General features: G+C 52.7%; 1 protein-coding gene across 1 annotated transcript in view; it reads right to left on the bottom strand.

Annotated features, from left to right (window-relative positions):
- Window positions 1-1,867: 1,867 nt before the first annotated feature.
- Window positions 1,868-14,894, bottom strand: part of si:dkey-178k16.1 (band 4.1-like protein 1) — a 44,358-nt gene continuing 31,331 nt past the window's right edge. The window contains exons 13-22 of the mRNA XM_056598327.1: window positions 13,975-14,013; window positions 10,900-11,061; window positions 7,112-7,162; window positions 4,670-5,140; window positions 3,596-3,823; window positions 3,145-3,204; window positions 2,680-2,769; window positions 2,198-2,278; window positions 1,966-2,082; window positions 1,868-1,873 (exon numbers count right to left, since the gene is read on the bottom strand). Coding sequence (XP_056454302.1) covers window positions 1,868-1,873; window positions 1,966-2,082; window positions 2,198-2,278; window positions 2,680-2,769; window positions 3,145-3,204; window positions 3,596-3,823; window positions 4,670-5,140; window positions 7,112-7,162; window positions 10,900-11,061; window positions 13,975-14,013 — 1,305 coding nt within the window. The remainder of the gene's footprint in view (window positions 1,874-1,965; window positions 2,083-2,197; window positions 2,279-2,679; window positions 2,770-3,144; window positions 3,205-3,595; window positions 3,824-4,669; window positions 5,141-7,111; window positions 7,163-10,899; window positions 11,062-13,974; window positions 14,014-14,894) is intronic.

Here is a 14,894-nt window from a genome sequence, read left to right as displayed (position 1 = left end):
ACGCTACATGTTTCGAGAACGGTTATTTTACTCTTCCTTTGTCGTATGAGCAATGCATAACATCTCACAGGCTTACAATTCCTTAAAAGAGTTTTGCAGATTTCAGAAATAAGTGTTTAAGTGATGATTACTCTATAGCGCATTACCTATGTCTGATAATGTGCAGGTCTACAGGTTTAGTGTTTTTTTTCCTGGTATAGCCCGATGATCAGTGTGAAAATAACCAATGGCTGACGTTTATTATAATGCAAAAACAGAAAAGAAGAATGGAAATAAGCAGTAACTAAAGTGAGCGGTATAAAAGTAGGACTGCATTGGGAATAGCAAAACATAATTTGTTTTCTGTCCCCTATTATGCTTATGATTAAGCTGCACAAACAACAAGTTAGGGCTACAATCTTTTGTAGAAGCGTGATTTCCCCATGTGCCGACTTGGAAGTTTGGGCAAAGTAGTTTCGGTACTTTCATTTGAAACGACCTATATATCATTGTAGTGGAAGCTATTAAACCTTTTCTGTGTGTTTCAAATTGAGTCTACAAGTACCTACAAGTAACTATCATGCAAACATTTTAAATACTATAATTTCACTACTGGAGTACAGTCATTTGGAGCCTATACTCTCTTTCTAAACATCGGGCTCATATACTAATCTCATATTAAACAATATCTAAAGGAGGTGGAAAAAAATAACATTAAAAGTAATGTTCGAAAATAGTGACATGCTTAGAGACGATATTGTCCTGTCATGAAATCTGGTTTTATTCTGTGTTTACTGCTTCACGATCTTCTGTTACTGCACTGCAGGACTAATTGAGCACTCATCAAAACATTGTGTTTTTGCCAAATTCTGCCATGTGTGGCAGAAAGGTTAAGCGCCACTAGAGGGCGCTATTAGGACAACTTCAGCTTGCAGCATCCCCTAGCGAGTCTCCGGAAGAATGACACCCGGTTCGTTCATGTGTTGGTCTCAGCAAGTATGAAAACGAAGGATAGAAATCCGTTTGTCCCTGACTTAACCCTGTTTTTTCCCACACACATGCCACAGCACTGTACCTGTAGTCCAATCTAACATAGTTCTCCTTTAAAAAGTGAGGAAGTTTACATTGAAGCACACAAGTTTCAGTCATTTTGTCGCACATGGGCAGGCAGAAATTCCCGTTGATTTCAGGCTAGTTTTTCAGTGGTACAGTATCTCAGAAATACAAATGTCTAAGGAATGAGGAGAGGGTGATTCCCTTCAAGACGTTGTCAATAGGGTGATGCATTCATGTCTGACCTTGCTATATTTTTTGCCTGATTTAAAATATCAACAGATCAACAGTGATATGTTTCCCACTTCGGAGGGTAACTGTAGAAGACATCTTGGTTGGCTGTTTAACGATCATTTAGCCATCATCCACAAAATCTTTCCAGCTGCTGGCGGTTCTAGTGACATATTGTCAGCCAATTATAGACTCCAGTACAATTATCTCAAGTGAAGTACATCTGCTCCATCGCTGTTCTGAGAATACATAATCATCTCTCAGGCGCAGTAGTGAATATAAATAACAATAATAACCTAAAATACTGAATGTAACTCACATGGTCGTGGTTTAAATGTTAATAGAAATTACAAATCAACACTAGTCCTGCCACACATGGCCAAGTGCGTGCGTGTGTGTGTGTGTGTGTGTGTGTGTGTGTGTGTGTGTGTGTGTGTGTGTGTGTGTGTGTGTGTGTGTGTGTGTGTGTGTGTGTGTGTGTGTGTGTGTGTGTGTGTGTGTGTGTGTGTCCATCAAAACCACCACCGGACGGATAGGTGGTCATTTCAGGTTGCGGCTGCACCGACACGTCTGATCCTGCGGAGGGCGCCCTCGCCAGCGTAGATCAACACTGCCGACGAGACACAAAGGAGAGGAGCGTGAATCAGAGCACGGCGACGCGAGAGTCGCAGACCGTCCCAAACACAGACGGAGCGCTCCTACCTTAGACATTCGGTGCTTCTCGTCGCTGGAGGACTCCGTTTCCCTGACAACGATCGCCTTGGTGACCAGCATGTCGGGATGCTGTTGCTTGGCTTCTTGGATCGCGATCGCCAAGGCCTGCGACGCAATAGGAGCAGACACCGCAGGGTAGCACTCACACAGTCCTGGGTTCAACAACGCTGACGACAACAACAACAACAACAACAACAACAGCAGCAGCAGCCAGGCCCACCTGCTCCTGATCCACGTCATCGTCCCCCGTGATGATAATCCGCTTCTCGATCCGCGTCTCTGAGTAGCCTCCCTTCACCGTCTGGAACGACACACACACACACACACACACACACACACACACACACACACACACACACACACACACACACACACACACACACACACACACACACACACACACACACACACACACACACACACACACACACACACACACGTACGTACGTACGTACGTACGTATGCAAGCACACGCACACACTCACAGACAAACACACACACGCACACACACACAGACAAACACGGACACTCAAACACACGCACGCACATAGACACACATGGACACACACACACACACACACACACACACACACACACACACACCCGAACGCGTCTTCAGCACTGAGAGGACCAGTCTTGTTGCTGGGTCAGTTATCCCACGGAGGAACGCCTCAATGTGTCAGCAGGGGGGGGGGGGCGTACCTTGGTAACCTGAGTGGTGGCGGAGGTGACGTTCTCGGCGAACAGGATGGGGGAGCCCGATGAATCCCTCCCCAGACTCCCCATGTGCACCTGCACGCCACGGGGAGGTAGCCGTTAGCACGTTGGCGTGAGAGTCGGGTAAACACGGCGCCCGCTGAGACTTGAAGAGGAGCTCACATGCGTGCTCGGACGAAAATAGATCTGGATTATGCTAATGCTCACAGATGGACAGTGTTTGTACTGAACGGTATAGAAGATTTTGAATTTTTCTATCACACAATATCTAGGACACACATTCAAGAATCTCTCTCTCTCTCTCTCTCTCTCTCTCTCTCTCTCTCTCTCTCTCTCTCTCTCTCTCTCTCTCTCTCTCTCATCCCCAGGAAACACACAAGGACACACACACACAAGGCCAAGCCTGTGTGTGTGATTTTGTGCGTGTGCGTGTGTCTGATGTGTACTCACCGGGGAAACACTCTCTCTTGTAGAATAAGGAACATCTCCCAGGCTACACAGACCGTGATCCTGAAACACACACTTTCATCTTAGCAAGCAGCAAGACTTGGCCCATACCAGACTTAAAGGAGCGGGTAGGAGTTGGTAATCCTGCTCCAGTCGGCAGTGATTGTGGTCCCACGTTCACGCAACGCAAGGGGGTTAAGGACCCCTTACATCCTTGCGGACCCTCAATGCGTCAAACGCAAGGGCCTTACGTAAACTTCCGTCGAGGCGAGGCAGCAGCAAGGGCTGTGATTGGTCGGCTCACTAAAACCCGACGCAGAACCATAAATGTTCACGACTGCGTCGAAGCGTCTGCGTGGTCGTTGCGTCAACGTGGAACCATAATCGGCCTAATCGGCATAATTGACTTTACGGAAAAAAGTTTGCCGTATTTTCGGTGAAGAGTTAAAGTCACCTGATCGGTGAACTCGACGATGGTGGTGGTGACCTCGGACCCGTTGGGCTGCATCTCGGTCCGTACGTCCGTCCTCCTCATGGTGGGCGGAGCCATGACATCGCTGACCTCCCTGCTCAGTGCCGTGGGGGCGGGGCCACGACCCACGTCTCTGTGCGATTGGTCTCTGTCCCTGTCCATCGACGACGACACGGGCACTGACCTCTTTGGCTTCTTGGGAACGACGGGCTGAGGGAAGGACACAAGGAAGGAAGCGAGGGGGGGAAACAAGGAAGGAAACAAGGAAGGACACAAGAGGGAAACAAGGAAGGAAACAAGGAAGGATACAAGGAAGGGAACGAGGAAGGAAACAAGGAAGGAAACGAGGAAGGAAACAAGGAAGGAAACAAGGAAGGACACAAGAGGGAAACAAGGAAGGAAACAAGGAAGGATACGAGGGGGGGAAACAAGGAAGGAAACAAGGAAGGACACAAGAGGGAAACAAGGAAGGATACAAGGAAGGGAACAAGGGAGGAAACAAGGCGAGTCATTAGGAGCTGCGTTCCAAACAGCGACACAGAGCCTCACCACCGCACCGACTTGGTTTTATACATAAATCACATCTGAAGGAACACTAATGGTGCAGGTATCCTGGCAACAGCACTGCGGAGCTCCACTCATCCGGCACAAGACATTTAAAATGCAAGAAAAACATATTCCTCCATGCAGCCCGTGCCTTAACCCCCTCCCCCCCTGATCGGGGTCTGAAGGCCGCCAGCGCCTTCCAGGATCCTTCCAGGATCCCTCCAGGATCCCCTCCAGGATCCCCTCCAGGATCCCTCCAGGATCCCTTCCAGGATCCCTTCAGGAACGACATTTTGTTTCTTCAACCATCGCAGCCTCCCAGCGAGCACCAGATGGCCGCCAGGAAGAGCCCCGAGGGGACGCACACAGGTCCCGAGCCAAACACAGACTAACGAAGGACTTCGGAGACGCAAGCCGCCCCCCCCCTCCCCCCTCGACCAAAACAACGGACTCGGACCCCCAAAGCCCGCCACACACGGCCACACATCAGGTCCCGCCCCCACACACTACCTGTCCATCATGTCGCTTGACCTCCGGTCGCATCTGTGGAGTCGGCGCGGGGGGGTGCTTGGCCGCCGGGGGGCTGCTGCCGGGGACGGCCTCCTGCGGGGGGCTCTGACGGTGCTGCTGATGGTGCTGCTGGTGGTGGTGGTGCTGCGGCGGCGGCGGCGGGGGGTGGTGCTGCAGCTGCTGCTGGTACTGCTGCTGGTGCTGGAACAGGTCGATGCCCATGCGCAGCCCGCCGTCTGGCGACAGGTCGCGCTCGCCCAGCTCCGTCATGCCGCGGGAGAACTCCTCCATGCCGGAGTGCAGGTCGGTGAGCACGGTGAAGTCCACCTCCGCCTCCAGGGACGACGTGGAGCTCACCGTGATGCTGGAGCACTTGCGCTCGATGCCCAGGTGCGCCTCCTTCAGGTAGAGGGACTCCTGGTCGGGGTCGTCCTCCGACGCCGAGCCCAGACGGCGCTCCCACTGCTCCCGCTGGGGGGGGGGGGGGGGGGGGAGGAGAGGGGGGGGGGGGAGGGGAGGGAAGGAGAGAGGAGCCACAAGGTGTGAGTGTGATCAGCCGTATCAAAGTCTGCCTCTTCCGGTGTTTTTGTGACGTCACTAGTGAGCAGTGTTTGTAATAACGCCGTTTAAAATAACGGCGTTAGGTAACGCCGATATTTTTTCAGTAACGGGTTAATCTGTTTCCGCCGTTACGACCCTCTTACCGTTACTGTACGTTAAATGCGGTGCGTTACTATGAATTGATTGAATAAACTGCGTAATCCGAACGCGCCCCTGGCTCCAAACACAAACTGCTAGTTAGGAGACCGGGTGGCTTAACAACGAGATAAGCGATTATGATTGGCTAAGGCAGTCATGTTTCATCGTAGCTAATCAGAGCCAGTGTTTTTACACACAAGCCAGGACATGCGCGCCACACACACACACACGCACACGCACACGCACACACCAAACAGATTCGATGAAGCAGCAGAAAAGTCTGGAGCAATCCGATGAAAAGTTGGCATTTTGAGTAGTATTCGGCAGATGTTCCACAGCCTTTGCAACCAAGCAAATTAAAGTTGGAAGCATATCAGGGCCTTCAATGGGCAGTTCAACCATTTAACACATTAAGGCCAAGGGAAAACTGCTCAGAAAAATCAAAATTCTTTGACATAGAGCTTCCTTTTTTTACAGTAACACAAATAGTTACATTCCCTGGTAACTAGTTACTTTTATTATAGAGTAATTCAGTTACTAACTCAGTTGCTTTTTGGAACAAGTAGCGAGTGACTATAACTAATTACTTTTTTAAAGTAACGTTCCCCACACTGCTAGTGAGCGTGTCCACCTCGTTGTATGACGGGTGGAGCAGCAGCGTTTGCTACGGTCCACTGGGTAGGCTGGTAGACTGATCTACCCAGCGTACATCTAGGTGGACACGCCCTCCGGTGATGTCACGAAGACACAGGGACGGGCAGATTATGTAAACGGCTTGTAATGGCTCATCACACTCACACCTCGTGGGACGATAACACCTCTTTAAAATGTTTATTACTATGTGTGTCAATTATGGCGCACATTTCCCTCCTGACCAACCCTGGAAGGAGGGAGACCCCACTCTGCGTTCCTTCTCTAGTTTCCTTCCTTGCTAATTAAGAGAATTTCTTCTTCCCTTCTGGGGGGCTCGGGTCAGGGTGGGGGGGGGTCACAAACAGACGGCCTGTTAAGCCCTGTGAGACTGTATCGGTGAGTAAGGGCGATACAAATTGAATTGAACGCTCAGTCAAAGGTGTGTGGATGATTGTGGGAGGACGCTACTCAAACACCAGCCCGGCTTACAAGAGAACATTGATTTTACCAAAGGAGTAAATAAAGCGTTGGCCCAGGAGGAAATACATCAATGTTTTCGCATCTCAGCAAACAACACTGAGACCCCGAGAGTCTTCTCGGTATACTGTTGATATTTTCCTCCCTTCTCGTTGAGGAGCGGATTCTTATTAATCTGGGAGCCCCCCGCCCGTTCTGCCGGCGATCTGAGTCCTCCCTGCAGAAGGGTCTGGAGAAGAGCAACACGTTGCTTTCTGCTTCTGATACGCTTTTATGGGAGTAAATCACCAAGCCGGCTTTTCCCCCTGGCGCGCTATTCGCGCGACTCTGTTCGCCAATCGCGTACAGAGTCAGTCGAACGAGGCCCGTTGATCACGCCTCTTGTGCTGAAGATAATGACAGCAGCCTCCCCAGACCAAGCTCAATCCACGATGGAGCTCGGTCTGGGAGTAGCCAGGCTAGATTCCTATATCAAGGAGGATCTAATCTGTGCGTTGCTGCTCTGGATGTGGTAGGGGCTGAGTGTCCATGGAGGAGGGGGCTGAGTGTCCATGGAGGAGGGGGCTGAGTGTCCATGGAGGAGGGGGCTGAGTGTCCATGGAGGAGGGGGCTGTGGGCGGAGTGCTGACTCACCGAGGTCTCCTTGAACGGCTCCTCCTGGATGGACGGGGTGGGCGGAGTCTCCTGCAGAGGAAACACAAGGAGGGCTGATGAATACACACAAACACACACAGACGCACACACACACACACACACACAGACGCACACACACACACAGACACACAGTGCGGACACGCTCACACACACACCCACACACACGCACACAGTGCGGACATGCTCACACACACACACACACACACACACACACACACACACACGCAGACAGTGCGGACATGCTCACACACACACACACACACACACACACACACACACACACATACAGACACACAGTGCGGACACGCTCACACGCACGCACGCACACGCACACACAAACGCCCACGCAAATGCACATGCACACACACACACAGAAGGTAACAGGGCATGAACAGCGATACTTTAACAAATGCTTAACCTTCTATTCTGAACAGCAGAACGTCCAGGAAGTCCAAACAAAGATTTGTGCTTATCATCATTTTCAACTCAACAAATAGTAGTATCTATTTGTAGAATTTTACCAGCTAAAATTAAAAAGATCTAAAGGACGATACCGCACTGGACGCTCGAACCTCGATCCCAATCACTCCTGGCTCCACTAAAACAGCCCGCCAATATAACTGTCAAAATTACAAAATGGCTGCCTTGTAGCGATTCTGCCACAGCGCATTTAGCTAGCACACGCCCGCCACCAATGTAAACAATGGCAAAGTAGCATCTGTGTCTTTTTATCAACATAACCTAAATTACAAAGTTATGTACAAAACTTCAAACTAATTATGAAGTTATGTACAAAATACTATAAAATCACTGTTGATATTCGAGGCAGCTGCTCACAGGCTAAATGCTTTCACTCAGAATCTGTAATTACGGACAAATGATATTAGTAAGGGATGTTTGAGTGGAGCCAGGCGATACGACAGTTTGATGCCCAGGTATTGTCCTTTGAGCTTTTAAGGGAACGTCTTTTCAGTAGCGGACTTAATTGCACAGCTGTCATTTTCCCTTTAATGACAAGTTGCCAAACTGGTGCCCGAAAAAGCTATTAATCAGTGGCATGCACAAAGTATGCATTTTCAAGGCTGACACATTTCAAAAAGAAAGATGACTGCAAGTGCAATGGTTACGCCGTGCACAGGGAGGGTAAGTAGAACCAACAAGACAAACTCAGAGCCAACCGTATTCATATTCACGAGGACAGCATATGAATACACTAGTCCTGCACTATTTTAGCTTGTGTGCCTTTCTACCAGATGCGAGGAAAGCAGAGGAGGCTTGGTTGACCATTTGGATTCAAATGTCCTTCAAGCGTCTTCAAGCCGTTTTACATTTCCTAAGAAAAAACACTCCCAGAGAAACATCGGTTCGGAAAACGCTGCTCATTGCATCACCTTGGGTCTGTGAGAAAAACAGGCGTACAAAGGAAAAGGTGTTAACGCGACACGTTAAAGGAGAGCCTACACCAACATCAAACACCAGCAACAGCACCACCTCTGGGGGAACACAGTTTATAGCTCAATGCTCCTGAAATTGAGCCAGGGTGACGGCAATTGACATACAGGCTACGGCAACTATTGCATCAGCTGGCACCTATTGGTAGGCAGCTGTTTGATGCTATTCCTGTTGTTTGATGTTAGCGTACGCTCACTCTCAGAGGGGAGGGGTAGGAGACGCCTGAAGCTTAAGCAATGAGGACTTTGCTTAAGGGCTACCAGGGCTCTGGAGAGGCCAGGCAGATGTGAGGCCTTGCAGGGAGGAAGGAGGGAGTGGAGAGCAGTACGCTCCCATGCCCATGGACCAGGTAGTTCAATGAAGCGATGCAGGGATAGTGAGACAGTGTGTGTGCTTCTGACCCTGTCATACAAAGCCACAGTAATGCAGAATGGCGTGGGTCTATAAAAGGTACATGTGAAAAAATAACAAGGTTTCCTGCGCCATGGCCTCAAGCGCATGCAATGCGGTCAAATCCGATGGTTTGATAAGCAGCCCGGGAGCTGGCAGAGGGGTGGGGGGGGTTTAGTTTGGTTTAGTTTTACCGCTTGCTTCCTCTTGCCGGGGTCTTGGCCGGGGACGCGGTGGGCGTGGCCGACCACGTGGGCGTGGCCGACGAGGTGGGCGGGGCCTCCCTCCATGCTGTTGGGTCGGCTGCGGCCGCCCGCGTCCCGGGACCACTGGCTCTTCAGCGGGAGGCTGAGAGGGGGCGTGGCCTGGGGGCCCGCCGCCGCCGCCGCCGCCGGGCCACAGAGCAGCTGTGTCTCCGCCTCCTGGAGCCACGCGCCCGGGGCGCCGCCCCCGTACTGACCCGTCGACCCCCCCGCCGCCGGCCCGTCCCCGTCGCGGCCGCGCGCCGGTTGGGGCGAGGTCGCCGTCTTCAGCGTTTGAGGCGCCGGGTGGCGGCGGGGCTCCGGTTGCGCGGGCGCCGTCGCTTCGTCGCGGCGCTTGGCGGAGCGTCTGGTCGGCTTGACGACCCCCGGCCCGCGGTGTGGCCCCCCGACGTCGTCCCCGCGCCGGGCGGGCTCACAGGGCGCCTGCGGGGAGCGCCACACCAGGGGCTCCCCGAACGGGCCGAGGGCGCACGCGTCCGCCGGGGCGGGCCGCGTCTGGGGGTCCCTCGCCTGGGGGTCCCTCGTCTGGGGGTCCCTCGTCTGGGGGTCCCTCGCCTGGGGGTCCCTCGTCTGGGGGTCCCTCGTCTGGGGGTCCCTCGTCTGGGGGTCCCTCGTCTGGGGGTCCCTCGTCTGGGGGTCCCCTCGGTTCAGGTACTTCTTGGAGCGCTGTGGCTTCAGAGGGATCTTCCTCGTGACTCCCGGCTCCGGGCTCCCTGGTTCGCCGCGCCCCTTCGGCCCCTCTGGGCGGGGCTCCAGGGACGGCCTCCCGGGCGAGCAGCGTCGCTCCCTCTCCGCTTCAAACCGGCGCTCTCCGCCCCCCGGGGGGGTCCCGGGCGCAGCCCGAGCATCAAAGACCCCCGGTGTCTCCTGGCGGGCGTCGTACAGGAAGTAGCACCGCTGGAACGCGGCGTTCTCCCGCTCGTCGGCGGCCGGTGAACCGCAGCCCTTCTCTGGGCGGGAGGTTCTGTGCGTGCGGCCGCGGCTGCCGTCCTTTCCCTCGAACCCGGAGCAGACCGGTTCCTTCTCAGCGTCGGAGGAGGAGGAGCCGTCGCCTCGGGTGCGCGGAGAGTCCCAACAGACGACGGCGTCGTCGTCCGTTTTCCCGCCCTGCCCGCCCGCAGGCTGCGCGTCGCTCCGGGACGCGAGCGCAAAGATGTCTCCGTGCGTCGCAGCGTCTTTGTGCTGCAGCGTATCGTTAGTGTGACTCTGGTCTCCCTTTGCACCCATATCCACTGGCGCTTCACACACAGCTTGCGTGTCAATCATTTTGGCATCGTCAGTGGCCTACGTTGACATAGAGTAGACAGTTGCGTTAGGCTATAGATATATATGTTTTTTATCCTTTCTGTTTTATGAGCCAACCTCGGCACTCTGTGCTCTGTGTTTTATAACCATTCTGTGCTTTATCCTTCCTGGCTTCAAGGCTCGATCCAAGTGCACAGAAACACTTAGTAAGTCGACTCAGTGAATGCGATGCGTCAACGTCCCTTTTCAAGGATTAGTGTCGCGCGCTTTATGTATTCTCGACTTCTAAAAGCTCAACCTTTTTGACCGGTCAAACGCAGTCCTGTACAACGTAGACACACAGGGCGAGGCTGAAACACAGGGTGAGGAAAAAGCGTCAACACGGCGGCGGAGGACGGCGCAAAACCCTGAGCTCACCTGCTTCCTCTCGGGGGTCCCCCCGGGGGGGGGGGTGCTGGAGGAGAGCCTCTTCTCCCGCTGGCTGAGCTTGCTGTTGGGCTGACGCAGGGCCCTCTTCAGCTCGTTGATGCTGGCCTGGTGCTTCTGCAGAACGTCCTCCGGCTTGTCCAGGAACTGCTGCTGCGTCCGCGCGGGAGGAGGACAGAACGACAGACGACAGACGACACAACGGGACGCTCAGTGAGTAGAGCGGTCCAACACACAGGAGGACAGAACGACAGACGACAGACGACCCAACGGGACGCTCAGTGAGTGGAGCGGTCCAACACACAGGAGGACAGAACGACAGACGACAGACGACACAACGGGACGCTCAGTGAGTAGAGCGGTCCAACACACAGGAGGACAGAACGACAGACGACAGACGACACCAACGGGACGCTCAGTCAGTAGAGCTGTCCCTCACACTACCACGAACCCCATGGGAACATTATAGGTGCCTCCCTAGCACCTTCTCGGTGTTAATGCTGCGACAGACGAGTGTCATTCAGCTGCTTTGATGTTTCTGCCTCCATGCACTGAACTGAAAGCCCTGTGAGACTGCACCTGGGATTAAGGGCTACACAAATAACCTGTTATTGAATTTGATTGAACAAGCGTATTGCACATTGATTTATGTCCCGGGGCTCCGCCGTGGAGGAGAATACCAGATTACGGTTCGTACTGCGCGGCGAGATGGGCTGTTGGCAGCTCGTACCTCCCGCTCAACAGTGAAATGCGTCGTCGGGTGCAGGAGTGAGCACACGAGCGGGAGCGGGAGCGAGTGGGTGTTCATCCTGAGATCCGTGTCCAATGGAGGACATGAATTGCGGTGAAAAACGTCTCAGGCAGAACCCTGGATCTGGTTCGTGCTATCGCAGTGCAGAGGAGGAAAACGATCAATGGCTTTACACCGCGGAGACGCAAGGGGAGGGGGGGGGGGGGGGGGGGGGGGGGCGATAAAGAACCAGGGAACGAGTGGTCCCACACGCAGACCTCATTATAATGAAACCCGCTCCGCTCTGCATTGTTCCTCATCCGCGCTCCAGTTTGGAACCCCCCCCGATAGGAAGGGGCCGCAGGATGTCTCACTGTGCTGACTCAGATAAAGGTGAGCGGGGAGGGGGGGGGGGGTGGGTGATGAGTCACGTCAGGGGGCTGCTGTTCCCCAGGGTGCACTGGGGCGTCCCGGACCCGTTCGTCACACTGACAGCATGCTAATGAAGCGCTGACCGCTCGGTTCTTTGATAATTGCTTTGATTGTTTATCGTCAGGGGGGTTTATTTGTTAGTGGTGCGACGGACCAGCGGATTGATAACTAAATGTTTGTTTTTATTATTCAACACTTCCCGGGACGAGCCTATCACCACCTTGGGACGACTTTGCTTCCCAAGGTGGAAGGATAATCTTGTGGTCTGAACTGTTTGTGATTGGATGTTTTTTGTGTGTCAGGCCTTGAATTATCCTAGCAGATGTATGAGGTGATACGATATCAGCCAGAATGTTCTTCAGCGGCACAATGTCTCGTCTAAAAATAAATGCACGGATGAGTCTCACTTTTTTTGTCTATCATCAATGGTGAAAGTCAAAACCATGAGGGACCATGTAACAGAATTACATAACAGGACAAGGTGGAGAGAGAGAGAGGGGGGGAGAGAGAGACAGAGAGAGAGCGAGAGCGAGAGCGAGAGCGAGAGCGAGAGCGAGAGAGAGAGAGCGAGAGAGAGAGAGAGAGAGAGAGCGAGAGATGCGGTGTTGGGGGTGGGGGTGGTGGTGTTGGCAGGACAGGATGTATAACAGGGGAGGGGGAGATGGGTGGTAGAGGCGTGCAGAGACAAAGACGTCAACATGCTGCAGGTGAGTCTAAAATACGACGTGGCCAAGATGGACGGACAAAGAAACAACACTCAAATAAGACAGTGGGACTGTACACAGAAATAACTCGCTGGTTTAAAATACATCTCGAATGACACCTCTCTCAGCCTGCCAGGTATCGGAGCCAATGTTTAAGGGGACGTAATGTGCAGGAATGTTTGGAGAGGGAGATCCTACTCGTCTTTGACAGTAGTAAAGCTCATCTCCTCTAGGCAGACGCGCGGAGGCTGTGAAGATATCAACGGCCTCATAAATATTCATCTGAGGGGAGGGTGATTTGCGGTAAACTGCTCAGTCCGTATTTATATTTACCAGATCAATTAGGGGGCTGATGGATCCAGGGAACTGGTAATCGAGGATACCGGCTATGGATTTTACATCTTACCCGCAGCGGGGTCTACTTAATACCCGGGATAACGACGTGCACAAAGGACCAGCGAGCGCGTGGGGACAGACCCACTTAGGGACCCCCGAGAGCCAACTGTTTTCCTAGCAGCCAAAGTCCCGCAAGTATCTTACTCTGATCTACTGGGAAAACATATTTTAAACGCTATTAAGTGTTCCCGTATTTACTAGTAGTTTGTCCAATTTGTGCAAGTTCCCCAGACGGGCGGTTAGTTGAAAGGTGGCGGGGTGAGCTCCTGCTTCACACGGGGATCGACGAGTTCTGCTTTCTGTTGGTTCACCGTGGACCGTACCGAATGGGCCGTTTCTCCTCGGATGAGAAAAATATGAAACTAATCCTCTGTGGAAAACTGAAAATCGCAGACCATGCTGTGCAAACACACACACACCCACACACACACACACACACACAGAGGCACACAGACAAGCCTACACGCACGGCACGCACACACACACACACACACACAGAAGCACACAAACCAACATACACACACGCGCACACACACACACACACACACACACACACACACACAGAAAAGTGCACGAACGCACACACGTACACACATGCACACACACACACACACACACACACACACACACACACACACACACACACACACACACACACACACACACACACACACACACACACACACAATGCAGCAGATGCAACAACAAGCAACAGCCCAGACCACACACAGAGACAGCTCCACACTGACGTCCCAGGTGGGAGGGGTAAGCACCCCAGGTGGGGGGGGGGGGGGGGTAAAGTACCTCTGGCTTTTGGTCTGCGGGTGAGCTCGCCTCCTCACCCTACCATCCCCCGGGGGGCCGGGGGGGGGGGGGGGTGGGGGGAAAGGGAGAAAATAACAAGAGAGAGAAGCAGGAGGTTAGTTTGTTAGTGAAGCGTGGTTGGAGGAGAGGAGGTCCTGTGAGAGCTGGGGGGGGAACCCCCCAAGAAAGAAACAGGTAAACAGGAAGTCAACACACTGTGGAGTTAAGGGGGTGAAGGAGGGGCAGCAGGACGTTAGGGGGTCAAAGGTCAACGTGAAGGAGGAGAGGCTTTGAGTTTGGTACAGGGAGGTGTTTGAGGCAACAGGCAGGGACGGGAGGGCAAGGAGGAGAGGGAGGGGGGGGGGTAGAGGTTACTCTCTCAAATAAATAAAAGATGGCCGGATAGCTGTGATGGATTAAAGATTTAGAGGGTTTCTGGTCAATAGTTCATGAGGGATTGTTCAGGGTCCACATTGTGTCTGATGATCTTGTGGAGCGATTGACATGAAAGTTCATGTTTCATCAGAGCCTGTCACGTCATTTCCACTATTCTGTGTGTTCATTACTCCAGGGGCCAGTTACAACAAAGGGAACAGTCTTTATTCAGGCGGATTATGAAAGATTAATACTTTATCCGCCCCTCTGCTCCCTTTATGTTTCAGTCAAGCACTGAATGAGTTCAGAGCGATTGGTTGAATGTGTTCAGAACGATTGAATGAATGTGTTCAGAGAGACTGAATGTGTTCAGAGCGACTGATTGTGTTCAGAGAGACTGATTGTGTTCAGAGCAACTGAATGTGTTCAGAGCGATAGACTGAATGTGTTCAGAGCGATAGACTGAATGTGTTCAGAGCGATAGACTGAATGTGTTCAGAGTGACTGAATGTGTTCAGAGCGACTGAATAGCTGTGTTCGAAATC

The sequence above is a fragment of the Gadus chalcogrammus genome, chromosome 1 (assembly GCF_026213295.1).
Source record: "Gadus chalcogrammus isolate NIFS_2021 chromosome 1, NIFS_Gcha_1.0, whole genome shotgun sequence".
Taxonomy (NCBI): Eukaryota; Metazoa; Chordata; class Actinopteri; order Gadiformes; family Gadidae; genus Gadus; species Gadus chalcogrammus.
This window is presented reverse-complemented; position numbering and strand designations above follow the sequence as displayed.